This window comes from Macaca nemestrina, chromosome 1 (assembly GCF_043159975.1).
Source record: "Macaca nemestrina isolate mMacNem1 chromosome 1, mMacNem.hap1, whole genome shotgun sequence".
Taxonomy (NCBI): domain Eukaryota; kingdom Metazoa; phylum Chordata; class Mammalia; order Primates; family Cercopithecidae; genus Macaca; species Macaca nemestrina.
The window spans coordinates 14,799,054-14,826,666 of NC_092125.1; the positions used below are offsets into that span (position 1 = coordinate 14,799,054).

Here is a 27,613-nt window from a genome sequence, read left to right on the forward strand (position 1 = left end):
CGGGGCTATAACTGAATGAATATTCTGTTCTTTTTAAACTAATATTCAGGTAAAACCACCTCACCTAATTGATTATCTGCAGCAGAAGAAAACAGAAGGTTATACCATCATTGGAGTGGAACAAACTGCCAAAAGTTTAGACCTAACCCAATATTGCTTTCCTGAGAAATCTCTACTTTTGTTGGGGTAAGAATCTTCTCTTGTCCATAGTATATTCTCTGAGCCCCAAACTACTGGAAGATGTTAGGTTTTCGGGGGTTTTTTTGAGACAGTCTCACTCTGTAGCCCAGGCTGGAGTGTAGTGGCACAATCTCGGCTCACTGCAACCTCTGCCTCATGGGCTCAAGCAGTTCTCGGGCCTCAGCCTCCAAAATAGCTGGGATTACAGGCATGCTACACCACCCGGGGTTTCACCATGTTGGCCAGGCTGGTCTCGAACTCCTGACCTCAAGTGAACCTCCCACTTTGGCCTCCGTGGTGGGATTATAGGCGTGAGCCACCGTGCCTGGCTAGGAGGATGTTACCTTTCTGTTTTACAGTTTACCCTGACTCCTGCTCATACCTACACTTTTCTTTGATTTGTAACATTTATAAGAAGCCCCCCGGGCTTTCCTTTTATTTCATCTCTCTGGCATCGTCAGGTGAACAGGGAGTTGACCCATCAGTCTTTTTCTCACACTCTTACTTATTTCCCAGTGCTACAGACTTAACTTCATTTGTTAATGTCTCTTTTAGTATCATAACATCGAAGAGAAAAATAAATACATAAATAAAAAATAGAGTTTCAAAGAGAAAAATTGTTTGTTACAGGAAAACTAACCCTTCTTCCATTTTCTTCCTCAGAAATGAACGTGAGGGAATTCCAGCAAATCTGATCCAGCAGTTGGACGTTTGTGTGGAAATTCCTCAACAGGGCATTATCCGCTCCCTGAACGTCCACGTGAGTGGCGCCCTGCTGATCTGGGAGTACACCAGGCAGCAGCTGCTCTCGCACGGAGACGCCAAGCCATGATGTGCCTTCCTCAGTGAAGCGCTGGTGCTGTTCAAACCTTTTTTTAAAAAACTATTTGGACTAAAGAAACAGATTATGAAATTTACTGTGATAATTTGTATTTCTTTTTTCTTGCAATTTAATGCCAAAAGTTTGCCATGTGCCTTAAACATAATACTATATATTTTCCCCTTTAATAAACACTTTTTGTTAAATTGTATTCTTCCATTAATAAAATATTTTAAGCAGTTGTGGAAATAAAAGAATGGATTTTTTAAGAGATAATTTATTTCCTAGAAATGCCTATTCTCAGAAATGTGGTCTATGATAGTGCAGAGTTAAAGCCGCGATCATCTGTCAACACTCATACCCTTCAGTCATAAGGAGACCAGGAGGTTGAGGCAAAGGTTCCGAATGAAGAGGGGTCGTCAGCCTCTGTGCCGCTTTCCGTCTCGGTACTCCCCTTGGGAAGCACGCTTGGCAGGATGCAGAGCCAGCGTCCCTGTGAGGCTCAGAATGCTCAGGCAATAGGCTTTAATTTATTTTGAAAGCCATGAACTAGGCCATAATCATTCACAGTAAGTTTATGGCCAGGTGGGGTGGCTCACGCCTGTAATCCCCACACTTTGGGAGGCCAAGGCGGGTGGATCACCTGAGCTCAGGAATTTGAGACCAGCCTGGCCAACATGGCAAAACCCTGTCTCTATTAAAAATACAAAAATTAGCTGGGTGTGGTGACGTGCACCTGTAATCTCAGCTACCTGGGAGGCTGAGGCAGGAGAATTGCTTGAACCTGGGAGACAGAGGCTGCAGTGAGCCGAGATGGCACCAGTGCACTCCAGCCTGAGTGAGAGAATGAGACTCCATCTCAAAAAAAAAAAAAGTTTGTATGAAGTTTTTCGTATCACCTTTGCACACGGAGATCAAATAGTGGTTCTGACAACTATGAACATGGACCTAAAGGAGTTGAATTACTCCTGTATATCATTATCGAAACAGAATGGAACCTATAAGTGTTGATTGACTATTTCTGTTCTTTTGATTTTTTTCTCTAGTATTTATTACTTAATTATTTATGAGTAACTTTATTTATCACTACCCAGCAATGAACTTCAATTATATCTGGGTCCTTTTTAATAATATTTAAATTTGAGTCCATTACCTGTAAATATTCTCTTCTGTAGTTTTCTTTAGAAATAATTTTTGCAGAAGGGTTGCGAAGACAGTACACAAAGTTTTCATACACCCTTTACCCACATGCCTCTAATGTGATCTTAATAACCATGGTAACCTTCATCAAAACTAAGAAATTAACCATTGATAGTGGTTCTCTTCACTAGTCTATAGGCTTCATTCAGGTATCCCATTTTCCACTCTGTTTTCTGCCCCAGGAGCCAACCCAGGATACCACATTGCATGTCCCCTTAGTCTCCTCATATCTCTGACAGATCTTCAGTCTTTCCTTGTCTTTCATGACCTGGACACTTTTGAAGAGTACTGGCCAAGTATTCTGTGAATGTCCCATAATTTGGGTTTGTCTGGTGTTTTCTCATTAGACTGAGGTTGTGGGTTTTAAGGAAGAACATGCCAGTGGTCAGGTGCCTTCCCATCGCATCGTGCTAGATGGCGCATGGCACCAGCAGGATGGACCACCCCCATCATCGGGTGAAGGCTGCGCTTGCCACATTCTTCTCTGTGAAGCTGCTACCTGTCCCCTTCCTCAGTCTGTTAAAAGTGAGTGACTAGGCTGGGCGCAGTGGCTCACGCCTGTAATCCTAGCACTTTGGAAGGCCGAGGCGGGCGGATCATGAGTTCAGGAGATCAAGACCATCCTGGCTAACACGGTGAAACCCCGTCTCTACTAAAACTACAAAAAATTAGCCGGATGTGGTGGTGGGCACCTGTAGTCCCAGCTATTCAGGAGGCTGAGGCAGGAGAATGGTGTGAACCCGGGAGGCGGAGCTTGCAGTGAGCCGAGATCGCGCCACTGCACTCCAGCCGGGGTGACAGAGCGAGACTCCCATCTCAGAAAAAAAAAAAAAAAAAGTGAGTCACTAAGCCCAGTCTATACTAAAGGGTAAGGAATGTAAACTGTGGTGGGGAGGAGTATCAAAGAATTCAGGGGCACCTGTTAAAATTACCACAGTAATTAATATTTGGGGGAATACTTGGATGCTATGCAAATTACAAGCCCTGTCAGTGGATGGAGCTAGGGGATCTGTGTATGTCTACCAACCCATGTAGGTACGTATCTATAGATGTTTCTGCCTTTATCAGTCTAGACAGGTGAACATACACGTGACTTTGTACTGATACCTCTGACACCAATCCAGCACCACAGGATTCATTCTAACATTCACCTCTTGCTTTTAACTGCTTTTTCTGACATAGACCTGGTTCTCATTATCTATATTTACTTATTTGTTCAATCCTAATATAAACGTAGTTTCAGAATTGCAAATTTACAGTTCTTTTTGCCCATAGCCTTACAGTATCTGGTCAAAACACCATTTTCCAGTTACTTAGGTCAGTCCCTTTCTTACCCACCTCTTTGAAAAGGGTTATGTCATGTATTTTATAATACAACTAGACTCATCACAACCTGCATTCCATATTGTAATCCCCTAAATATCCTAGTTGATTTTATTTTAATGTGCATTCAGGGTCACTCTTTGTAGTGCACAGTCTGGGTTTTGACAAGTGTGAACTCATGGATCTGTCATCACAGTGCCATACAGAACAGTTTTGTCACCCAAAGTTTACTTGTGTAACCCCTTCATGGTCAATGCCTTTCCTCATCCCAACCATTGGTAACCACTGATCTATTATCTATTCTTTAGTTTCACCTATTCCAGAATCTTATGAATGGCAGCATATAATATGTAGCCTTTTGGATCTGGCTTCTTCACATAGGAAAGTGCATTTAAAGCTCATCTATGTTGTGTGAATCAGAAGTTCATTTTTCCTTATTGCTGAGTGGTATCCCATTGCACAGATGTATCACAGTTTATCCGTTCCTCTGTTTTAGGCATCTGGTTGTTTCAAGGTTTTGGTGATTATGAATAAAGCAGCTTTGAATAAATATTCATATACAGGTTTTGTTTTCAGTTTATTCGGTGAAATACCTAGGAGTGTGATTACTGGGTCATAAGGTATGTGTATGTTTAACTCTGTAAAAAACTATTTTCCAAAGGGGCTTTATTTTTTGCATTTCCAGCAGCAGAGAATGACTGTTGCTCTGCATCCTCAGCAGCATTTGGTGTTGTCAACTTTTTAATTTAAGCCACTCTAATAGGTGTGTAGTGATATCATTGTGGTATTAATTTGCATTACTCTAATGTTTAATAACATGGAGCATCTTTTCATATATTTTTCAGAGTATACCTTCTGAGATGTACAAAATCTTATCTTTTAAACTGGATTTTCTTATTTTGAGAATTACAAGATTTATTCTGGATACAAGTTCCTCATAAAACACATGATTTGCAAATATTGTCTCTCAGTCTGTAATTTATCTTCATTAAGAGTATCTTTTGCAGAGCAAAAGTTTTTAATTTTGATAAAGTCCAATTTAGCTTTTACTTGTATGGGTTGTGCTTTTGATGCTTTATCTGAAAATTCATTTCCAAACACAAGATCATGCAGTACTTCTTCATATTTTCTTCTACAAGTTTTATAGTTTTACATTTTGCATTTAGATCTATGATCCATTTTGAGTTAATTTTTGTACAAAGCGTGAGGATGTTAAAGTTTATTTTTTGGTGTGTTTGGATACCCAATTTTTCTAGCCCTATTTGCTGAAAAGATGATCCTTTCTGTGTTGAAATGCCTTTGTACTTCTGTCCAAACACAGTTGACTATTTGTATGGGTCTCTACTGTTCCATTAAACTGTATCTTTCGTTTTGCCCATACTATACTGTTGATTACTATACCTTTCAAATAAGTCTCGAAATCAAGTAATGTGAATCCTCCAACTTTGTTCTTCTTTTCAGAATTGACTATTTTAGTTCCTTCACTTTTCCATATAAATTTTAGAATCAGCTTGTCAATATCTACAAAAAAGCTTATTCAGATTTTGATTGGGGTTGTATTGAACCTATAGATCAGATTGGAGAGAATTTAACCATATGTTAACAATAATGAGTCTTCTAATCCATGAACGCAGTACATTCGTCCCTCAGTATCCATGATGGATTGGCTCCAAGACTCTGCAGATACTAAAATCTGCAGATGCTCAAGTTTCTTATATGAAATGGTGTAGTATTTGCATATAATCTATACATATCCTCCCTTATACAGGCATACCTCATTTTATTGTGCTTCACAGATAATGCATTTTTTACAAATTGAAGGCTTGTGGCAACCCTGTGTCAAGCAAATCTATCTGTGCCATTTTCTCAGCAGCATGTGTCTCTCTGTTAGGTTTTGCTAATTCTCACAATATTTCAAATGTTTTCATTGCTTTATCTGTTATGGTGATCTGTGATCAGTGATCTTTGATGTTACTTTTATAATTGCTTTGGGGTGCCACAAACTGCACCCATATAAGATGGTGAACTTAATTGATAAATGTGTGTTCTGGCCGGGTGTGGTGGCTCACGCCCGTAATCCCAGCACTTTGGGAGGCCGAGGTGGGCGGATCCCTTGAGGCCAGGAGTTTGCGACCAGCCTGGCCAACATGGTGAAACTGCTCTCTACTAAAAATACAAAAATTAACTGGGCGTGGTGGCACGTGCCTGTAGTCCCAGCTACTCAGGAGGCTGAGGCAGGAGAATCACTTGAACCCAGGAGGCAGAGGTTGCAGTGAGCTGAGATTGTGCCACTGCACTGCAGCCTGGTGACAGAGCAAGACTCCGTCTCAAAAAAAAAAAAAAAAAAAAAAAAGTGTGTGTTCTGACCGCTCCTCTCACTGACTGCCATCTCTCTTTCTCCTCAGGTCTCCCTATTCCGAGACAACAATATTGAAATTAGGCCAATTAATAACACTATTGATGGCCTCTAAAGTGCTCAAGTGAAAGGAAGAGTGGCATGTCTCTGGCTTTAAATCAAAAGCTAGAAATGAAAGAGCTTAGTGAGGAAGCCATGTCAAAAGCTGACACAGGCCAAAAGCTAGGCCTCTTGCACCAAATGCTTAGCCAAGTTGTGAATGCAAAAGGAAAAGTTCTTGGAATTAAAAGTGCTACTCCAGTGAACACATAAGAAAGTGAAAATCTTATTGCTGATATGGAGAAAGTTTGAGTTTTCTGGAGAGACGATCAAACCAGTCACAATATTCCCTTAAGCCAAAGCCTTATCCAGACCAAAGCCCTAATTGTCTTCATTTTTATACAGGCTGAGAGGTAAGGAAGCTACAGCAGAAAACTGTGAAGCTAGCAGACATTGGTTAATGAAGTGTGAGGAAAGAAGCTATCTTCAAAAAAGTGCAAGGTGAAGAAGCAAGTGCTCATGCAGAAGCTGCAGCAAATCATCCAGATCTAGCCAAGATCACTGATGAAGGTGGCTACACTACACAGATTTCAGTGTAGATGAAACAGCCTTCTTTTGGAAGAGGATGCCATCTAGGACTTTCAGAGCTAGAGAGAAGTCAATGCCTGGCTTCAAAGTTTTAAAGGACAGGCAACTTGTTAGGGGCTAATAATGCAGCAGGTGAGTTCAGGTCAGGGGAAGGAACTGCAGATGTGGTGGAAATAACAAAAGAACTAGAATTAGAAGTGAAGCCTGGCCAGGTGCGGTGGCTCACGCCTGTAATCCTAGCATCGGGAGGTCAAGGTGGGCAGATCACTTGAGGTGAGGAGTTTGAGACCAGCCTGACCAACATGGTAAAACCCCATCTCTACCAAAAAATACAAAAATTAGCCAGGTGTGGTATGCCTCTACAGTCCCAGCTACTCGGGAGGCTGTCGTGGGAAAATCACTTGAACCCAGGAAGCAGAGGTTGCAGTGAGCCGAGATCGCACCATTGCACTCCCGCCTGAGTGACAGAGTGAGACCCTGTCTCAAAAAAAAAAAAAAAAAAAAAAAAAAAAGCCTGATGTGACAATTGCTGCAATCTCATTATCTTGAGTGGATGAGAAGTTGCTTCTTATGGATATGAGCAAAGAAAATGATTTCTTGAGATGGAACCTATTCCTGGTGAAGATGCTGTGAATGCTGTTGAAATAACCAAGCATTTAGAATATGGCATACGCTCAGGTGATAAAGCAGCAGCAGGGTTTAAGAGAATTGACTCCAATTTTGGAACTAGTTCTACTACAGGTAAAATACTATCAAACAGTATTGCACGCTACAGAGAAATCTTTTGTGAAATGAAGAGTCAATCAATACAGCAAACTTAATTGTTAAGAAATTGCCACAGCCACCCCAAACTTCAGCAACCACACCCCTCCCCTGATCAGTCCGCAGCCATCAACATTGAGGCAAGACCCTCTACCAGCAAAAGGATGACAACTCGCTGAAGGCTCAGAGAATCTTTAGCATTTTTTAGTAATAAAGTATTTTAAAATTAAGGTATATACATGAAGTAGACAATGCTATTGCACATTTACTAGACAACAGTATAAACATAACTTTTATGTGTACTGGAAAACCAAAACATTTGTGTAACCCACTCTATTGTGATACTCACTTTAATGCAGTGGTCTGTAACCAAACCTGCAATATCTTAGAGGTATGCCTGTACTTTAAGTCATCTCCATTACTTATAATACCTAATACAATGTAAATGCTATGTAAATAGGTGTTATACTCGATTTTTAAATTTTTATTATTTTTACTCTTTTGTTCTTCCTTTTCCTGAATATTTTTTGTTCGGGGTTGAATCCATGGATGCAGAACCCGCAGAGGGCCAACTGTATACCTCTCCATTTAATCTGATGTAGTCTCCTTCCAAGTGTTTTCTAGTTCTCAGCATACAGGCCTCCATATATTATATTTATACCTAAGTATTCCTTTAATTTTTTTTTGGTGCTATTCACAAATGATATTAGTTTAAAATTCCAATTGTTTATTGCTGGTATATAGGAATATAGTTTTCCTTGTGTATATTGACCTTGTTTCCTGCAACGTTTCTATGATTGTCTTGTAGTTCTAGGAGCTTTTTGTGCATCCATTGGTACATTCTGTAAGACAGTAGTATATGTGAGTAGAGCTAGTTTTAGTTCTTCCTTCCCAGTGTGTATGCTTTTTCTTTTTTGTCTCACTGGACTAGCTAGACATCCAGTTACTGTCCCAACATTAAGTGTGATACTAGCTATGGGCTTTTGTATAGATGGCTTTTATTATTTTACTTGTATATTTTAAGTTCATCCTTCTTCCTTATAAACCTTCCACAACCCTCATCGTTTCTCACTTGGGCTGTTGTAATAGCTCTTGCCTGTATTAAAATGCGAACTCCCATTTATTTCACTTCTATGTATATTATAAATTTTATCTGCCTACTATCCATCCTCTAATTAAAAAAAAAGAAAAAAGTACATGTGTTTATAACAGGTTTTACTTTTTTTCTTAAAATAGAGATTTCTTACTAAATACCATTTTATTTCAATTCTTCACAGATCTGGTTCTTGATCATCTTAATTATCAAGTGTCGGATACAGGGAACAAGAATTGATGTTCACTATCATTTAAACTACTACTGTCCCATAGTCAGTGGAGCTTTTTTTAATGTCCAGAAAGAATACTTTCAATCTTTATGAATAGCCTAGGATTTTGCAGTTGAAGGCTCAAATTGTCCTGCTTCAAATTTTTCTTTGAATTTTAAGTAGTCTCTTCTTTTATCGAAATATTTTATCTGTTGAAAAAAAAAAGGATTTGAAATAAGGGCAAGTTATGCAACTTAGATAAGCAAAAGCACAGATTTAAATGTAACACATTATTCAACATGAATTTAAGTGATTTAGATTCTAGAATCATTTTCAATTGAGGCATTTGATGAATACGTCTCTGAGGAGAGTGTAGACCAGTGACTTCTAATCCTTTTTGGGTTTTAGACCATGTTGAGAATTTGAATAACTCAGGAACCTTCTCAAGAAATGGACCCATGTGCACACAGGTCAGGCTTGCAGGCAAGTTCAGAGTCCACAGAGAGCTCTCAGGTAGGTCAGAAGGCTTCACATGTGAACACATTGGACCATTTTTTCTTTCTTCTTTTTTTTTTTTTTTTTTGAGACAGAGAGTCTTGCTCTGTCACCCAGGCTGGAGTACAGTGGCGCAATCTCAGCTCACTGCAACCTCCGCCTCCCAGGTTCAAGCTATTCTCTGGCCTCAGCCTCCCCAGTAGCTACAATTACAGGCACCTGCTACCATGCCCGGCTAATTTTTTTGTATTTTTAGTAGCGATGGGGTTTTGCCATGTTGGCCAGGCTGGTCTCAAACTCCTGACCTCAAGTGATCCACCTGCCTAGGCCTCCCAAAGTGCTGGGATTTATAGGCGTGAGCCACCATGCTGAGCCTGGACCATTTTTCTTACCAACTCTAAATTCATCTTCATTGTCAGACTAGAAAACACTAGTTCTTTTGTTAAAAGCCTTTCTTAGGATTTAATTCTTAAAGATTTCAGTGGTGCTTGTAAATAAAAATTAGCTTGGACTAAAAATGTAAAAATCTGCCCTGCCCTGTATCAATCAAGCTGGGATAACAGACACACAAAGTCAGCTGAAAGGAAACATGTCCCTGAGGGCGTACCACAGCCACGGAGTGTGCTAAGAGATCTGTTATTTGAGTGACTACTGCTTTCTTATTCACTGAGAAATCTTGTTCTCTAAAATCATCAGCTACCAGAAATTTGCTGTTTGAAGTCTTATCTGTAAGAAGGAAACATCCCACTTTTGTCTAGAAGATCTAAGGCACGCTGACACAGAAGCAACCTCGATCTCCAACTCAGCTTCAGAATGTCAAATAACATTTCTCAACATGAACATGACGCTCAATCTTTTAACTTCAAAGAAGAAAACCCTGGTCCATTTTCAATCCAGAGCTGATGATGACACCTGTGCTTTGTACTGAGGTTGTCAAAACACCATTTCATTTAAATTTTACCTAAACTCCATTCTTCCCCTAAACTTCTAACCACTCTCTTTTTCTTTGTTGGTGAGATGCCCACAGTTCCTCTGGTGTGTGGTCTTCCTGGTTATAAGCATTCACAAATCAGACTACAGATTCATCCCTGGTGGTCTCCGGCTGATTGGGCTAGGATGGATGTTATATAAAGGATACCAAAGGAAGAAGTGGACAATGCCCTTAACATTTTTGTGACAAAATAATAGATGTTTGCATCTCCTGTCACATCTCCAACTGCCTAAGACAACGCCCTTTAGAGGCTGTACTGACACTGCAGTCCCAACTTGTCCAGAACTTTGCTCCTCTCCAAACATGTTTCTCCTCTAATACCTATTTCAATGAACACATCACATCCACCTGGACACTTAGATCTCTTTTCTCCTCTTCACTGCCCCAGCGCAAACCCTCATCATTTCTCACTTGGGTTGTTGTAACAGCTCTTTCACTGGCTTCTCTATTTCCAGGCTCAACCATCCTTAATCCACCTGTCCCAGGCTGCCAGAGTATAATCTTTCTGAAACCCAAATTTGATCAGGTCACTTGCTTGTTTGAAGATCTTTCAAGGTATTCATATTGCCTTTAAGGTTTGTAAGACAAACAAGGCCACTGATGGCTTCATCCCAGGCCACATGTCCATCCTCTCTGAATTTACCAGCAGTCACTGAACTGTTTGTCCTACAGAACTACCCCATGCTCATTTCCTGTGCATCTTGATTCCATGCCTTCCCATAGTATCACATTCTGCCTGGAAAGCTCTCCTCCCTAGCCCTCACCTTCTCTTTCAAACAGCCTAAGACCCTCAACACATGGTCCTTTCTCTAAAAGGCTAATGAATCAAGAAGGATTCATTGAGAAATACTGTGTACACATAAGCGAGTGGTCTCTAAACCACTGAGTAAGACCCAGGACAGTAGTGTGAATGCCAAAATACTGGGATCTCTGAGACATTTCAAAGTTTTATAGAAAACAAGACAATATGTGAATTTGATATTAAGATCACAGATCTTGGATATTTGGTTGCTCTGTTTGTGGAACTTTGTTAGATGATGCTAGAATGATAGGCCTGATCCCTGCTCCTAATTTAGGAATAGGTGACTTTTTTTTTTTTTTTTTTTGAGACAGAGTCTTACTCTGTCACCCAAGCTGGAGTGCAGTGGTGTGATCTCGACTCACTGCAACCTCTGCCTACCGGGTTCCAGTGATTCTCCTGCCTCAGCCTCCCAAGTAGCTGGGACTACAGGCACGCACTACCATGCCAGGCTAATTTTTGCATTTTCAGTAGAGACAGGGTTTTGCCATGTTGGCCAGGCTGGTCTCGAACACCTGACCTCAGGTGATCACCTGCCTTGGGAGTGGTGGCTCACGCCTGTAATCCCAGAAGACTTTCAATAGGACCATTATACAAGTCACACTGATGAGTGCTATAAAATAGACATGTGAGTACTAGAGAGAACTAATTTGTTTTTGTAACAGCTAGCATATCAGTTGTATGGCATATTTATTTTGTAATAAGCATGTATTTTTGGTGTTTTGGGATAGAATTATTCATTCTAAATCCCAATTTGGTGGTACTATTTTTATCTTTATTTCGTGGCTGTAACATCAGCTAAGTAAAAGATCCAAATTTTGAAATCATAGACATTGAAATCCTCTCTCTACTACTTTACTGGTTGGCTGGTCTAAGACATTATTTTACCTTTCTGAGCCTTAGTTCCTATTGTATAAAACAGATCCAACAGTACCTCGCAAGACTGAATGAAAATTAAAGGCAACAAAAACAAAGCGTCTCATTCAGGATGCACTCAAAAGATATTTCCATTTTCTTGCCCTCCCGTGTGCCTCCCCACCCTTACGCACACATATCTCTGGGAAAACTTTTCAGCTTTTATTCTATGGCAGTTGGGTAGGACTTTGACAAGGTAATACTTGAAAAGAGAGCACAGGGGAACAGCGAGCGAAGAACCGATAGTGAAGGGCAGGCTGAGAAATAACTCAGTTATGCACTAAGAAAGAACAGTGTTGCAGAAGAATATGGGTGTAAATGGGAAACGGGCTATCACTGTCAAATGCTGCAGAAGTCAATGGGAATAATTTACTATATTACCTGCTTCCCTTCTTCGTTACAGTCGTCTACAACTTCGCAGGTCACCATCTGATAGTTAGGCTTTGTGTCCCCACCCAAATCTCATCTTGAATTGTAATCCCCATAATCGCCATGTGTCAAGGGAGAGACCAGGTGAAGGTTGAATCACCGGGTAGTTTCTCCCATGCTGTTCTCGTGAAAGTGAGTGAGTTCTCATAAGATCAGGTGGTTTTACAAGTGGCTCTTCCCCCTTTGTTTGGCACTTCTTCCTGCCGCCTTGTGAAGGTGCCTTGCTTCCCCTTCACCTTCCGCCATGATTCTAAGTTTCCTGAGGCCTCCCCAGCTACGCTGAACTGTGAGTCAATTAAACCTCTTTCCTTTATAAATTACCCAGTGTCAGGCAGTTCTTTATAGCAGTATGAAAACGGACTAATACACCATCATTTTCTCCAACAATACTCAGGTCACAACTCGTGGGTAATTTCAATGTCCGCATACTGATCTTTTCAATACCATGGCCTCTCAGTTCCTTGACCTCTTCAATGATCTCATCCTCCAACCTACCTTACTCCCAGGATCAAAGCTTGTATCTTGTCCTCATAACAAATACAACCCTTCCATAATTCCAATTGTGAGAATCCCATTCTCCAACCCCTACCTGTGAACATTCCCTCTTGGATTTAATGCCAACAGCCCATCAGTCCCACCGCCTTTCCACTGATTGTCATCCCTCTCATGGCCTCATTTCCCTCCTTACTCTTAAACCCAAAGCTCTCCAATGGCTTTCTGTATTACTAAGAGTAAAAGCACCAACCATGGCCGGGCACAGTGGCTCACATCTATAATCCCAGCACTTTGGGAGGCTGAGATGGGCAGATCGCTCGAGTCCAAGAGTTCAAGACCAGCCTGGGCAACATGACAAAGATCACACCACTGCACTCCAGCCTGGGCAACAGAGTGAGACCTGTCTCAAAAAAAAAAAAAAAAAAAAAATTAAAAAGTACCTCCCTGGCCTCCCATCTCTTGGCTCTAACTTTTGCTATTCTTCCTGTACCTTAAACACATTTTTTTTTTTTTGTTTAAAAAAAAAAAAACAGAGTCTTGCTGTGCTGCCCAGGCTGGAGTGCAGTGGCATGATCTCAGCTTACTGCAACCTCCACCTCCTGGGTTCAAGCAATTCTCTTGCCTCAGCCTCCCAAATAGCTGGGATTACAGGTGCCCACCATCACACCCAGCTAATTTTTGTATTTTTAGTAGAGACTGGGTTTTGCCATGTTAGCCAGGCTGGTCTCAAATCCTGACCTCAGGTGATCTGCCCGCCTCAGTCTCCCAAAGTGCTGGGATTACAGGCATGAGCCTCTGCGGCTGGCCCATCAGTGCAGGTTTTTGGCTGTTTCATTCTCTCTGCCTGGAATCCTCTTCACCAGGTATCTGCCTATCTGTTCCCTGACATTTTCCTAACTTTGTGAAAATTGTTTCTGTATAAATAAAACCTTTCCTGACCATCCTACTTAAACCTGTACCCTTGTTTGATTTTTCATCCTATCACTTATCACCATATAACATCCTTTTAATTCTACTACTTGTCTCTCTCCCCATACTAGAATGTATGCTACAAGAGGGCTGAGCACTTTGTCTATTTTTCCTTGCTGTATTTTCCTATGGCACATAGAAGGTGCTCAATATATTTGTGGAATGACTAAATGAACAGGATATGGACCAAAAAACATGACAGTAGAGCTGAAGGAGGGCCATCATCTATATTTGGGAGATTTTTTTCTATATCATTTCGTTAAAATGGGCAGGCCATGTGTTCTTGAACTTTTCTTTAATAAATACTCTTCTTATAAAACATGTGAATGTGTTACTTTTCTTGTCAGAGGGGGAACACTGAGTCTCCACTCTAGATCCATTAACTATAATACTCCTTCCCTGGACAAGACAAGTACTTGAACTGATGATGAACACAGTCATTCCTCTCTTTTACCCGCTGGCAGCAAGACTAGCTGTGGAGAGCTTGCACTCAGCTCTGCAGTTCTACGGGTGAGTTTTATAGGTACAGACCCCATGTGGGGGTGCTGTGGTGGCTTCATGCTGCCTGCAACTGGACAGGTGGGATTATGGCCACTACTGGGTCTCTGTCCAGATTCCTTCTGCAGACCCATGTACCTACTCCCTGCTGCGCTGGGCAGTGGCTGCTAACACCAGATGGCTGCCCCCTTCTCCAGAGACCTGCCCCTCAGCCAACGCCAATGACTGGCAGGCACAAAAGTCATTAATTATGGTGCAATTCACACTCCAGAGTTTCCAGAAGGATCAGACTGAAGCTGGACAGCAGCTGAGCTCACAGCCCTGACTTATCTAGTCTCCCTCCCGAGAACACTCCAATAATTCAGTCAAGGTTGACATCCAGGGCCCAGGTCCTAAGTTGATGCTGGTGTCTTTCACTGAAGCTGGAAGCATGGGAGGAGGCCTACTGGGTGCATGATGCGGAAGAGCTCACTCTTGTATATGCAGACGTCAAGGTTGGTCCTCATGCATCTCCAACTGGAAGTTAACGGGTGGCTGGAAAGGCAGTTCTGGAGCTGGAGAAAGGGCCAGGCTGGAGACGCACCTTTGGGCACTGTATGGCCTGAAGGCTCATGCACCTCCCAAATTCCCATGTTGAAGCCTTAACCTCAATGTGATGGCATTTGAAGGTGGGGCCTATAGGAGGTGATTAGGTTTAGATGAGGTCATGAGGATGGGCCTGCTAACCTGATGGGATTAACGTCCTTATAAGAAGAGGAAGAGCCAGGTGCAGTGGCTCACACCTGTAATCCCAGCACTTTTCGAGGCCGAGGCGGGTAAGAGGTCAGGAGTTCAAGACCAGCCTGGCCAAGATGGTGAAACTCCACCTCTACTAAAACTACAAAAATTAACTGGGTGTGGTGGCAGACGCCTATAATCCCAGCTACTCAGGAGGCTGAGGCAGGAGAATTGCTTGAACCCGGGTGGCAGAGGTTGCAGTGAGCTGAGATCTCGCCACTGTACTCCAGCCTGGGCGACACAGTGAGACTCTGTTTTAAAAAAAAAAAAAAAAAAGAGGAAGAGACTGGACCTCTTTCTCTCTCTCTCTGCTGGGTGAGAACACAGCAAGAAGGTGGCTGTCTACAAGCCAGGAGGAGGGCCCTCATTAGAAACTGACCATGCTGGCATCCTGATCTCAGACCTCAAGCCTCCAAAACTGTGAGAAATAAATTTCTTTAAGGTATTTGGTTATGACAGCCTGGGCTAACATAGGCATCAACACATAAGCTGGGACTTCAAGCCATGGCTGTAAACAGGATTGCCTTGGACAAGTGAGTAGCAGAGAAAGGAGCTCTAATGAACACGGGCATTTAACACACTCACAGGAAGGCATTCCAAAGAGTGGTGAATGCTAGACATGAAGAAACTGGGTGAGAGAACTGTAAAGGGACCCAAGGAGACAAGGCTTTTGTATTTAAGTAGACTTGAATTATAACTCAGTTTCTAGAACAACATGAGACTTGTGCAAGCTATTTTCACAGATCCTGTTCTTGCACGGTAGACACAGGGAGAAGTATGTGGGGTCTGGAATCAGACTACTGAGTTCAAATGCAGGCTCTGTAACTACAAGTGACTTCATGTCAATGTGCCCTTACCTATAAAACTGCTAAGAGAGTTCCATGAAGGATAAAGAAGATAGATGACACATTTCAAGTGTGTAGACTGTAGAGAGGATGTACTCAATTTATGTTAGCAGTGACCATGATGCAGTGACCCAGAGAGAGGTTGGGGCCTCAGGGGATGGCACCCAGTCTGCTTGAGTGGGAGAGATGTACCATCAAGAACCAAAGGGCTGGCTGTAAAAACCCTTTCTGACACACAGACTGGAAGCCGCCCTGGAAGCGTGGGAGTGGGAGCCATCAGGCTGGAGAAAAAGCAGTGGGTTTCAGGAGGAGAGAGAGGGTAAAAGTGCGATCGAAGGGGAACTCCAGCTTAAACCTGGAGTTGCTCTCAATGCATCTGTCTAATGGGAAAACTACAGAGGTACAACATTTTCTGCTGGAATCATTATCTAATTCAATCACACAGTCCCACACTGATCAGTTTTCGGTTTACATGTCAAGTTATGTATTTTGTCTTCATAATAATCCCATGCGATAGGCTGTATCAGGCTGGTTTTACAGATGAAGAGTTCATCTAAAGCAACGGCTGGCCAGATGTGGTGCCTCAACACCTGTTAATCCCAGTGCTTTGGGAGGTCAAGGTGGGAAGATCACTTGGGCCCAGGAGTTTGAGACCAGCCTGGGCAACATACTAAGACCCTGTCTTCACAAAATATTTTTAAAAATTAGCCAGGTGGCCAAGCGCGGTGGCTCATGCCTGTAATCTCAGCACTTTGGGAGGCCCAGGCGGGCGGATCACGAGATCAGGAGATTGAGACCATGGTGAAACCCCATCTCTACTAAAAATACAAAAAGTTAGCCGGGCGTGGTGGCGGGCGCCTGTAGTCCCAGCTACTCAGGAGGCTGAGGCAGGAGAATGGCGTGAACCCGGGAGGCGGAGCTTGCAGTGAGCCAAGATAACGCCACTGCACTCCAGCCTGGGCAACAGAGCGAGACTCCGTCTCAAAAAAAAAAAAAAAAAAAATCAGCCAGGCATGGTGGCAGATGCCTATAGTGCCAGCTTCTCAGGAGGCTTAGGCGGGAGGATTGCTTGAGGCCAGGAGGTCAAGGCTGCAGTGAGCTATGATCACACCACTGCACTCAAGCCAGGGTGACAGATTGAGAACCTGTCTCTGAAAATTAAAGAAAGAAAAATAAAGTAATTTCTGTTCACTGTGTTCATCCCCAGCTCAGCCACCAATACGACGCCTCCCTGCATCACAGCCTTCTTGTGGCCTCCTTCAAAGCCTCTTAAAGGTTTGAGGTATGAGAGGGTAAAACCCCTAAAACCACTCCAACTCTAAAATTATCTGTTTTCCAACTACACGGTATATTTTGGAGCGGCATAAGATAGTGAAAAGGCACAGACAAATGCAAGTTCAAATCCCACATCAGCCAGTTAGGACTGCCTTAAAATTACAGTTCTACCATTCACTGAGTAATAACAAGCGAGTCACTTCAATGCTCTAAGCTTCAGTTGCCTCCTCTGGAGATAGAGAATAACAATGTCTTGCTCTGTGGCTCACGCTGGAATGCAGTGGTGTGATCTTGGCTCACTGCAACCTCCACCTCCCGCGTCCCGGTTCAAGCAATTCTCCTGCCTCAGACTCCTGAGTAGCTGGGAATAGAGGCACATACCACCATGCCCAGCTATTTTTTTTGTCTTTGTATTTTTAGTAGAGATGGGGTTTCACTATGTTGGCCAGGCTGGTCTTGAACTCCTGACCTCGTGATCTGCCCACCTCGGCCTCCCAAAGTGCTGGGATTGCCGGCGTGAGCCACCACGCCCAGCCAACAGCACCTATCTTAACAGGTAATGGTGAAGATGAAAATGTCAAGCACTTAGCACACACGGCCACTTACTAACCTCAGTAATAGTCCCCTTTCCAATCCCCCCTTATACTAAGGGCAGGGAATACAGCGCTTGAATGCCTGTCAGGGAGACAGAATCTACCATAAGAACCTTTTTTTTCTTCTACTTACCAAACTCCTTTCTTTGTATTTTGGGTATATGATGACTTAAAAGATTTTGGGTGAGCAACTGGGAATGTTTTATTTCTGATAGTAGCTCTAGGCCAATTAATTTTGCCAACTCCTGCCCAAGATTAAATACTACCCCTTCAGAAGATCCTGGAAAAGTCCACCTGTGAAATGAACTGGAATTTTTTGGTTATTGTTCATATGTTTGTTGTGTTTTTCAGTGCTCTTTAATGTGTCAGCTGACATTCTCCAAAGATCTACCTGATGTACATGCATCAAATAAGGCTAGATTACCAGGCAAGGTTTTCTCTGTGCCTCAAAGACACTGTTAATTGACATGCCTCAGAGAGTGCTTCATGTCAGCCTACCCCACTCACAGTATAAGCTCGATGTATCTTAACAGGGAAGATAAACACATCTGTGACTTACCCACTGTTGGGGACAACTTGATTCGAAAGAGCTTCTTAACTTCTTGCATTGAGAAGCATCCTCTAAGTTCTCATCTAAACACTTCCAGTACTCATCCCGGGCCCCCCAGCAGACCTGTCTTTCCTTCATAGATGGCGCTGCCATTCCTACTGGGATGAAGCTGTTGGCCAAAATAACATTTGAGATTAACTACGAACTTTGTAATCTGAAGAGAAGGTAAGGAAAGAGGAAAACTGTCAATCTCCTCTTCCTTTAAAACTAAAACAAAAAACAAAAAAACCATGCTTCAGGATTTTGATGATGCAACTGAACCCAATCAGTTCTCGGTGGCAGCATAAGACCACTCGCTCTTGACGCTTATCTCACACTGTGTGATTTGATCCCTGCTGGGGCGGCAGCGTGGGCTACGAAAGCCTGGCTGAGAACTGTGACTCTGTCCCAGTCGCTTAGGGCAGTTCATTTATTCTCTCCGAGGCCGTTTCCCACCAGTAAAGCGGGAACAGCAGTGCCTAGTTTACAGGGTTACTGTTCGAACCTAAGCGCTGTAGAAACAGGTGTGCAGGGGCCACAATCACCAAGCAGGCGACTGGAGTGCCACCCCGTTTTGCACAAGAGGAACCCGCGGCTCGGGGACAGCAAGGGATCTCCCCGGCCCACACTCCATGCGCGCCTCACCCGGACCCCTCAGCGAGCCGACCTCTCTGCCCGCCCACGTCTGGCTTCCTTCTGATGTCGACGAGAGGAAAGGGTCACGCAGGCCACCAACCGGCGGTGGAAGGCGCGGTGCCGAGTCCTGCCACTGCAGGGTCGCCCCGCTGGCTCGAGCTCTAGAAGAGTAGATCTCCCCAACCGCAGAAAGCAATTCACTCGGAGAAATCGCGGACTCTTTTGACCCTTCCGGGCTACCATTTACTTTCCATAGAGGGGCGGGACTTCCTGTTTCGCTTTTATCTGTAGGACTGACTTCCGGCCTTCAAGGGCAAGAAGGGTATATACTTATATATCGTCGCGCAGTGTGTCCCGGAAGGCTTTAATGGGCTAGCCCCGCGGGACAAGGCGAGCCGAGGGGTTTGTGTGGAAGTTTGCACCTGAGAGTGCGAGAACTGGACAGAGTGTTGCAGAACCGCAATACGTTCTCGTTTTGTTTTGTTTTGTTTTTGATACAGGGTCTCGCTCTTTCGCCCAGTCTTGAGTGCAGTGGTGAGAACACGGTTTACTGCAGCCTCAAAATCCTGGACCCAAAAGATCCTCCCACCTCAGCCTGCCTCCCAGGTAGCTGGGATGACAGGCGCACAACACCATCGCTTCTTGGATTAAAAGAAAAAGGATGAAACGGGCCTCAGAAAGAGGCGGTGACGTCCCAGAACCCATGGCGGGGGAGTTGGGAAAATAAATATTTGTATTGTTATCTCCCTTGTGGCTTTTTTTAACCCCCGAAACAGCAAGGTATTTTTAAAAGGGAAGAAGAGAGTTGCCTCAAATGTTTTGAGATGTTGTTATTTTTAATACGTGAATTAATATCTTAGAAACAAAATGAACAAGAAAAAAATGAAAATTTTAGAAAATACGCGTTAATATCTCAGCAGAATCTTTATTAAAAAGCATGTTTATAGTCAGTCATCTGGCACCCCGTTCTCTTAATAGATTCCATCTGTTCCACCATCTAGTTCTAAAACATTTATATAAGATAAGCAATTTACGATTTTGCACTCAGTGCAGTTTGAGCCATTCCAAATTCAATATATGCAGACTTCAGGGTGGCGATGTGATGCTAAGTACCACCAAATATGTGTTCTGCAATATAGAAAGTATTTCCCCCATAGTTAATGCACTCTAATAGCGGAGTTACTTTAGCTTTACCAGAGCCACCCCCTTCTTTTACATCATGTCTATTGACGTCGGTTTACATATAGATGTCTTTTAAATATGACTGATGGGATATAAAAGGAATGAAAGGAAAGAGTCTTAGATGACTTCTGAGTCTAAAAAGGAAATGTGTTTTAAATTTAAAATTTATATGTACCTAATGAAAAATACATATGAAACAAAGTGAAGCGACAGAATTAGAAAAAAAAAAAAAAATGCCTGGTCATACTGGGTAATTTTAACAGGCCTTTCTCACTAATTGTTAAGACTAGCAAGAGAAAAATTAAGAATATAGGAAACGTGAATAACATGATGTACAAACGACGCAATTAATATATACAGAACAACACGAGCAAAATCAGAATGTACAGTTTTTTGAAAGCAGACACAACACATCACCACAGTCAACCACATACTTAGTTATAAAGCAACTCAACAAATTTTGAAAATTGAAATAATTTTCATTTTTTACTACAGTGCATTTAAGATAGAAATCAATAAAGAACTGTAAAAAGTCGAATAACACAGAGACAGAGTCGATGGTATTGAGAAAATACTTTGAACTGAACCATAAAATACAATAGCAACACCTGTGGGATGAAACTAAAGCAGCACTTAGAGGGACATTTATAGCCATAATTAAGTATATTAGAAGAATCCGAAAAGTCTTGAGCTGAAAATCCCTTTTCAAGACGTTAGTAAAAGGACAGCAAAATAAGACAGAAAATAGAAGGACAGAAATAACGTTAAGAGCAGAAATTAATGAAATGGAAAATAAAAGCAGTGGTGTACCAGAGCCAGCCTGTACTGGCATGGGAGAGCCAATTGTGCACACCTCTTGGCAACTCCATGATCAATAACATCAAATAAGTAGCTTGAGGTCACCTATGATGGGACTGTTTACACTATGGAAATCAACAAACAAGCCAGGATTTTGTTTTATGTTTGGAGCTAATTCACCAGCACACCACAGCATAGAATAGGTTGAAAGAAACCAAAAGCTGATTTATTTGGAAAAAAACTAATTAAAATAGGCAAACATCTAATAGCTATAAAAGGAGGGATGTCAACAATCTTTATCAAGAATGGAAACTAGAAATACTATAGACATCAAAAAAGTTAGATAATCTTGTAAACAATTTAGTGCAAATAAGATTTAGATGACTGTACAGATTTCAAGAAAAACAACTGACTCAAAAGTAGAGAAACCATTAAGTAATTTGAATGAGAGTGAAGAATCTTCATACACACAAATCCTAGGTACATGGCTCCACCAGTAAGTTCCTAAAAGCTTTGAAATAATTCCATTCTTACTGAATAAGGCTACCATAACTTTTGTACTAATTGTAAAATCCCCAAACCTCTGAAACACCAAACACTTTGGCACTCATTTGATGAAAAATATGTCTTAAAGTAATATGAGACTCTTTATAGTTGTTATTAACGTTACCACTTAGGTGACGGCATATGTTTTTCTGTAGAAATATTAATGTATTTCATTATGGGTACTGTCCCAGTTCTTGCTGAGAATATTATACAATGTATGTTGTATGTTTCAAACTAGCCTTCTAATATTTAAAATAGTCTATATTTCAAACATCTTCCTCCAGGGATTTCAGATAAGTTATGAGGACCTATATGAGAAAAATTCTTTGTGACATAGGTTAAGAGGAATTTTTAGCCATAAAGGAAAAGCTCAGTAATTATCAAATGATGTGGCCGGGCGCAGTGGCTCATGCCTGGAGTCCCAGCACTATGGGAGGCTGAGGCAGGCAGATCATGAGGTCAGGGGTTCGAGACCAGCCTGGCCAACATGGTGAAACCCCGTCTCTAACAAAGACATAAAAAATTAGCCAGACATGGTGGTGTGTGCCTGTAATCCCAGCTACTCAGGAGGCTGATGCAGGAGAATTGCTTGAACTCAGGAGGCATAGGTTGCAGTGAGCCGAGATCATGCCATTGCACTCCAGCCTGGGTGGCAGGGTGAGACTCTGTCTAAAAAAAAAAAAAGATGTATTACATACATAAAAATATTGGGCTACATAAAAGTAATGAACTTTTGTTTACCAAACAATGCCATGAAGCCAGTGAAAAAGAATTAGTACCCAGAATATGCAAATAACACAAATCAATAAGAAATAGACTTGCCCATTTTGAAAATGGGCAAAAAGCTTAAATAGGCACAGCACCAAATGCAAATGAGTAATATATGAAAGGACCAACATTCTCATTAGTAACTATAGAAAGGAACATGAAGATAACAATGCAGTACTATTAGACACACACCAGATCAAAAAAAAAATTTAAAGTCTGACAGAAACAAGTTTTAAGGAAGAAGCAACGAATATCCTCATACACTATGGTAGCATAAATTGATACAATCAGGGAAAACAGTGTGGCATTGTCTAGTAAGATTGAAGATACACATTCACTGTGACTCAGCAACTCTACAGAATTTCCTGTACATGTGCATTTTTGCTGAAACCATTATAAAACCCAAACTTGTATCAACAATAGAATGGATAAATTATGGTAATCGTACTGTGAAATGCAATAGAGCAACAAAGAGAAACAAACGATTATCTACAATAACATGGTGAATTGCCATACTGAGACAACCAAGGAATACAGAATGTTTCCACTTACATAAAGTTCAAAAACGGGCAGAACTCTACTATATTGTTTAAAATACAGTCATAAGTAGTAAAACTATAAAGAAAAGCTAAGACATGGTTATCACAAATGTTCCTCTCCAGGGTGAGAAAGGAGACATGATCAGGGAGGGGCACATGGGATGGGGGGCTCCTGTTTTATATACGGACCTGAGTGTTCGCTTTATAATTATTCTTGAAATAAACTGTACATATATGTTTTATTCACTTTTCCATAGGAATGTATATCTCACAATTTCTAAACAAATAAAATGAGTCATTGACCTGAGAAAGGTCATCTTTAATAAATTTGATTTATAGAAAGGTAAAAATAGTGGTCATACAGAACATTTGTAGTGTGGTTACTAAATTTTTAATGAATTTAGTATCTTAAGTGCTCTTCGAGGTCAAAAGTTAGTGGTCTCTAGTGCTAAATGCCACTGTGCACCTAAGCAATTCCTACTGGTCTGTGGTAAGCCTAAGGGATAGACAAGGAACATATTACCAGAGAGATGCAGTGAGGTGCAATAACATCCCCCACCTTACCTCTGAAGAAGTCTGTAGTTCACCAATTAGGAAACGCTGGTTTCACTAACAGAGCAAAAACAAACTAGAAGAGAGGAATTTTGAGGTGTTGATAAGAAAAAGAAAATTAATACAGGATAACAATCGCAAAGACCATTTCACCTTATAAAATCTTAAAGATTAAAATGGAAGAACGTGGGTGCCATAAAATGATTTCAAGTGTGCTGTTTTGACACAAAGAGAGTGTAATCACCCAGCCTATGTTTGGAGGAGAGAGGAGGCGAGGAGGAGTCAGTGTGAAGAGGTGGAAGACGTGTTGTGCTGGGTTGCCATCCAGAGGAAATTTCGAGTGGGTGCTCTCTAGTCGGAACGAAGTAGATCCCCAAACCACTGGTGGGCAGGGCCAGACAGACCCAGTCGCACTGAAAATGTATGTGTTGTTTTTCTGTTGCTGCCCACAGACTTTTATTTATAATCTGTACTGTTACAAAGCAGTTATCACAGACACCCACTCACGGACACAAACCGGAGAACGATTCCCTTGACTTCAGTGTTGCTACAGCGATCTTCTGAATTTCTTCTAGCTCTCTGTGCTGTCTCCTTGCCTTCCCCAACCCCCTTAACTATAGGTATGCGCCAAGATGCTGTCCCTTCATTTCTTTCTCTCGTCTCCTCTCTCTCTCTCTCTCTCTCTCTCTCTCTCTCTGCATTGTTTTAGTTGCTGAGTCGATTCACTCTGATAGTTTCGGTTAGCACTTCTGTCACAAAGACTTGCAAGACTATGTTTTGGTCCTTAACAGAACCTTTGTGACAGTTTTCTTGTTCCACATCCCTACTGGATAGCTTCACTTATCTTTCCATCCTTCCAAGACGTTCAGAACTGGACTCGGTATTTTCTCTCTAGAAGCGCTGCTCTTCTTAAGCTGTTCCTTTTCATCAGTTCCACAGGTCCTTTGTCTTCCCGTTAGAAGCCTTCCAGTTCTCTCTTAGGCTCCCTGCTCCGTATTTATACAGCCAATTCATTTCACAGCATTACGCATCTGTGCCAGCCGCCATGCTAGGCCTCGGGGATAAAGACAAGTAAGAGGCCCGTGGCTCACGCCTGTAATCCCAGCACTTTGGGAGGCCGAGGTGGGCCGATCACGAGGTCAGGAGATGGAGACCATCCTGGCTAACAAGGTGAAACCCTGTCTCTACTAAAAATACAAAAAATTAGCCAGGCGTGGTGGCGGACGCCTGTAATCCCAGTTACTCCGGAGGCTGAGGCAGGAGAATCGCTTGAACCCGGGAGGTGGAGCTTGCAGTGAGCCGAGATTGCACCACTGCACTCCAGCCTGGGCGACAGAGCGAGAAAAAAAAAAAAAAAAGACAAATAAGGTAGGTCTCAGCCTTCGAGAAGCTCGGTCTAGTGGAGGACATGGACCATATTATCCTCTAGTAAAGGGCAGTGAGAGCTATGATAGAGGCAGGCACCCAATGCAATGGGTGTCCAGAACAGGAGTTTGCCCAGAGAACTCAAAAAGGGGAACACAGGCGGTGTTAGAAACAGCACAGTGGAGTGGACAAGAGTATTGCGTTCAGAGGCAGACTAGGCTTGAATTCTATCTCCTCCAGTGTCAAGCTGTGCAATCTTGGTCAGCTTACTGAATCTTTATATACATTGGTTTCCTCAACTGAAAATGTGGATGGTAATATAGACCTTAGGTTTCTAGTGAAAGTTAAATGAAACAAGCCATGCAAAGCACTTAGAACAGTGTCTAGCACATTCAAAAATTTCATTAATTCGGCCGGGCGCGGTGGCTCAAGCCTGTAATCCCAGCACTTTGGGAGGCCGAGACGGGCGGATCACGAGGTCAGGAGATCGAGACCATCCTGGCTAACACCGTGAAACCCCGTCTCTACTAAAAATACAAAAAACTAGCCGGGTGAGGTGGCGGGCGCCTGTAGTCCCAGCTACTCCAGAGGCTGAGGCAGGAGAATGGCCTAAACCCGGGAGGCGGAGCTTGCAGTGAGCTGAGATCCGGCCACTGCACTCCAGCCCGGGCTACAGAGCAAGATTCCGTCTCAAAAAAAAAAAAAAAAAAATTTCAACACAAACACACACACACACATATATATATAGGGAGAGAGAGAGAAGGAAGGAGAGCACTTACTATGTGTTGTTTTAGGGGCTTGGGTGACATCAGAGAACATATAGATAAAAATTACTACCCTCATGGAATGTGCATTTTAACAGGGAGACAATAAGCAATAAACATAAAAAATAAAGTATATGTAGTATGTTAGGTAAGTGTTATAGGAAAAAGAAAAAAGAAAATGTTAATTATTAATATTACTGTATTATAGAGGTCACTTCATCTTAGACTTAAAGGAAGAGAAACCTTATAAACAGAATGATGTTTCATCTCATCTAAGATGCATTCATCATAAGTTGCACCATTATTATTATTTTTCTTTTTGAGACAGTCTCACTTTGTCCCCCAGGCTGGAGTATAGTGGCCCGATCTTGTTTGGCTCACTGCAACCTCTGGGAGCAGGTTCAAGTGATTCTCCTGCCTCAGCCTCCCGAGCAGCTGGGACTACAAGCACATACCACCATGCCTGGCTAATTTTTTGTATTTTTAGTAGAGACGGGGTTTCACCGTGTTAGCCAGGATGGTCTCCATCTCCTGACCTTGTCTTGTGATCCGCCTGCCTCGGCCTCCCAAAGTGCTGGGATTACAGGCGTGAGTCACCGTGCCCGGCCTGCACCATTATTTTATATAACACTAAGAAAAGAAAAAACATTGCCAATTGAGTATAACACAATGCTTTTTATTACTGAGGATTTTTCTTTTTGTTTTTGAAACAGAGTCTTGCTCTGTTGCCCAGGCTGGAGTGCAGTGGCATGATCTTGGCTCACTACAACCTCCACCTCCCGGATTCAAGCTATTCTTGTGCCTCAGCCTCCCAGGTAGCTGGAATTATAGGCGCCCACTTACCACACCCAGCGAATTTTTGTATTTTTAGTAGAGATGGGGTTTCTCCATGTTGGCCAGGCTGGTCTCGAACTCCTGACCTCAAGTGATCCACCCGCCTCAGCCTCCCAAAATGCTGGGATTACAGACGTGAGGCACCATGCCCAGTCCTACCTAGGATTTTTATCTTAAACATTAAAACCTATTTAGATATATTTAGGCATGGATTATTTTCATCATATTATACTTTTAAATGCATTAAAATGAACACAAAAGCAGAAATTGATTAAGGTATTCCTAAAACTTCTTTATATTTAGTCCTCTAAATCACTTTTTGATTGAGTCACAAATGTATTCCCTTCCCTTCAGGCAAAGCAAGCAGTAATATGAATGTCCAGAGATAGGGCAGAACCGGTCTCTGGAGAAGAGTGAACAGCTTACTATCCCTGGAACATAGGATGCTGCATGGGGGTTTGTGGGAAAGAGGTGAGGAGGTCTCGCCATCATTAGAGCCTACTGTTCCTTGATTAAAAACAACTCTCAACTTTTTTCTTCTTAATTAATTCACATCATTCACGTATTCAACAGACACTTATCCAGTCCCTACCACCAATATGGGGCCACATGGTGGTGCAGACACAGTCCTGGCCCCCAAGTTGCTTTCAAGCCGCCCATACCTGGGTCCTTGTATAACAGATCCTGATTCTTCTTGACCTGAGGTTCCATATTCTTTCCCTTGCATCCATCCTTGCTCAACTCTGCTGGGCAAGTCTCACACAAGTGCCACTTTCATCACGTTGCTCTGATCCATCCTCAGGCACAAATGATGAACAGCTATTTGATTTCTCAGCCTGACATTAGGGGTCTCTAGTCGCTGCAGGCTGACTCCAGCCTTCCATAGCCTGCTGATTCTTCCCTGCTCCTTGGGTCAGGCCCCCTCTTGGCCGGTGCACCCCCCCACTCATTCCCACATCTATGCTGGTTCTTACCTCTGCTCTCACCTTTGATGCGCTTCTCCTACCCGCTCAGCAACGAAATCTCATGCACTGGCCCATATCCTTCCAGAAGCCTTCAATGACAGGAGAGCCTTTTCCTGATGACTTTTGTACTCCTAGCCAGTATAACGTGTTCTGTAATGAGCCCTCTCCACAGCTAGGCATGGTGGCTCACGCCTATAATCCCAGCACTTTGGGAGGCCGAGGCAGGTGGATCATTTGAGGTCAGGATTTCGAGACCAGCCTGGCCAACATGGTGAAACCCTGTCTCTACTAAAAAATACAAAAAATTAACTGGGTATAGTGGTGCACACCTGTAATCTCAGCTACTTGGGAGGCTGAGGCACGAGAATCGTTTGAACCCGGGAGGTGGAGGTTGCAGTGAGCCGAGATTGCACCACTGCACT

At 42.5% G+C, this 27,613-nt stretch overlaps 2 protein-coding genes and 1 long non-coding RNA gene across 4 annotated transcripts in view; 2 read left to right on the top strand and 1 right to left on the bottom strand.

The window, feature by feature from the left end:
* LOC105464111 (tRNA guanosine 2 -O-methyltransferase TARBP1) overlaps window positions 1-4,079 on the top strand; it is an 87,768-nt gene extending 83,689 nt beyond the window's left edge. Inside the window, exons 29-30 of the mRNA XM_011711782.3 lie at window positions 50-186; window positions 844-4,079. Of these exons, the coding sequence (XP_011710084.2) occupies window positions 50-186; window positions 844-1,012 (306 nt within the window). The 3' untranslated portion in view covers window positions 1,013-4,079. The remainder of the gene's footprint in view (window positions 1-49; window positions 187-843) is intronic.
* Window positions 4,080-7,456: 3,377 nt separating this feature from the next.
* On the bottom strand, window positions 7,457-19,136 carry LOC105464112 (cytochrome c oxidase assembly factor 6). 2 transcript variants are annotated; one of them, XM_011711783.2, is made up of 3 exons: window positions 18,910-19,136; window positions 18,213-18,372; window positions 7,457-8,781 (listed from the first exon to the last, which is right to left on the bottom strand). In XM_011711783.2, exons 1-3 carry the CDS (start codon window positions 19,119-19,121, stop codon window positions 8,692-8,694), a joined length of 462 nt encoding a protein of 153 aa, XP_011710085.2. In that variant the 5' UTR covers window positions 19,122-19,136; the 3' UTR covers window positions 7,457-8,691. The 2 variants fall into 2 exon arrangements, with proteins under 2 accessions (XP_011710085.2, XP_011710086.1); XM_011711784.2 differs by having other exon boundaries at window positions 18,888-19,041.
* LOC139357401 (uncharacterized) lies at window positions 19,074-19,620 on the top strand. The gene is made up of 2 exons (XR_011610420.1): window positions 19,074-19,200; window positions 19,379-19,620. It is a non-coding gene; the product is annotated as an uncharacterized lncRNA (long non-coding RNA).
* The last annotated feature ends 7,993 nt before the right edge of the window (window positions 19,621-27,613 follow it).

Bases quoted from the DNA above. Each gene is read 5' to 3' on its own strand.
- LOC105464112 (XM_011711783.2), bottom strand. From the start codon at position 19,121: ATGGTAGCCCGGAAGGGTCAAAAGAGTCCGCGATTTCTCCGAGTGAAT. The intron at 18,373-18,909 runs GTCGGCTCGCTG...TTTGGCCAACAG, and splicing joins AGACGTGGGCGGGCAGAGAG to CTTCATCCCAGTAGGAATGG. The intron at 8,782-18,212 runs GTAAGTCACAGA...TTTTTTCAACAG, and splicing joins CAAGTTGTCCCCAACAGTGG to ATAAAATATTTCGATAAAAG.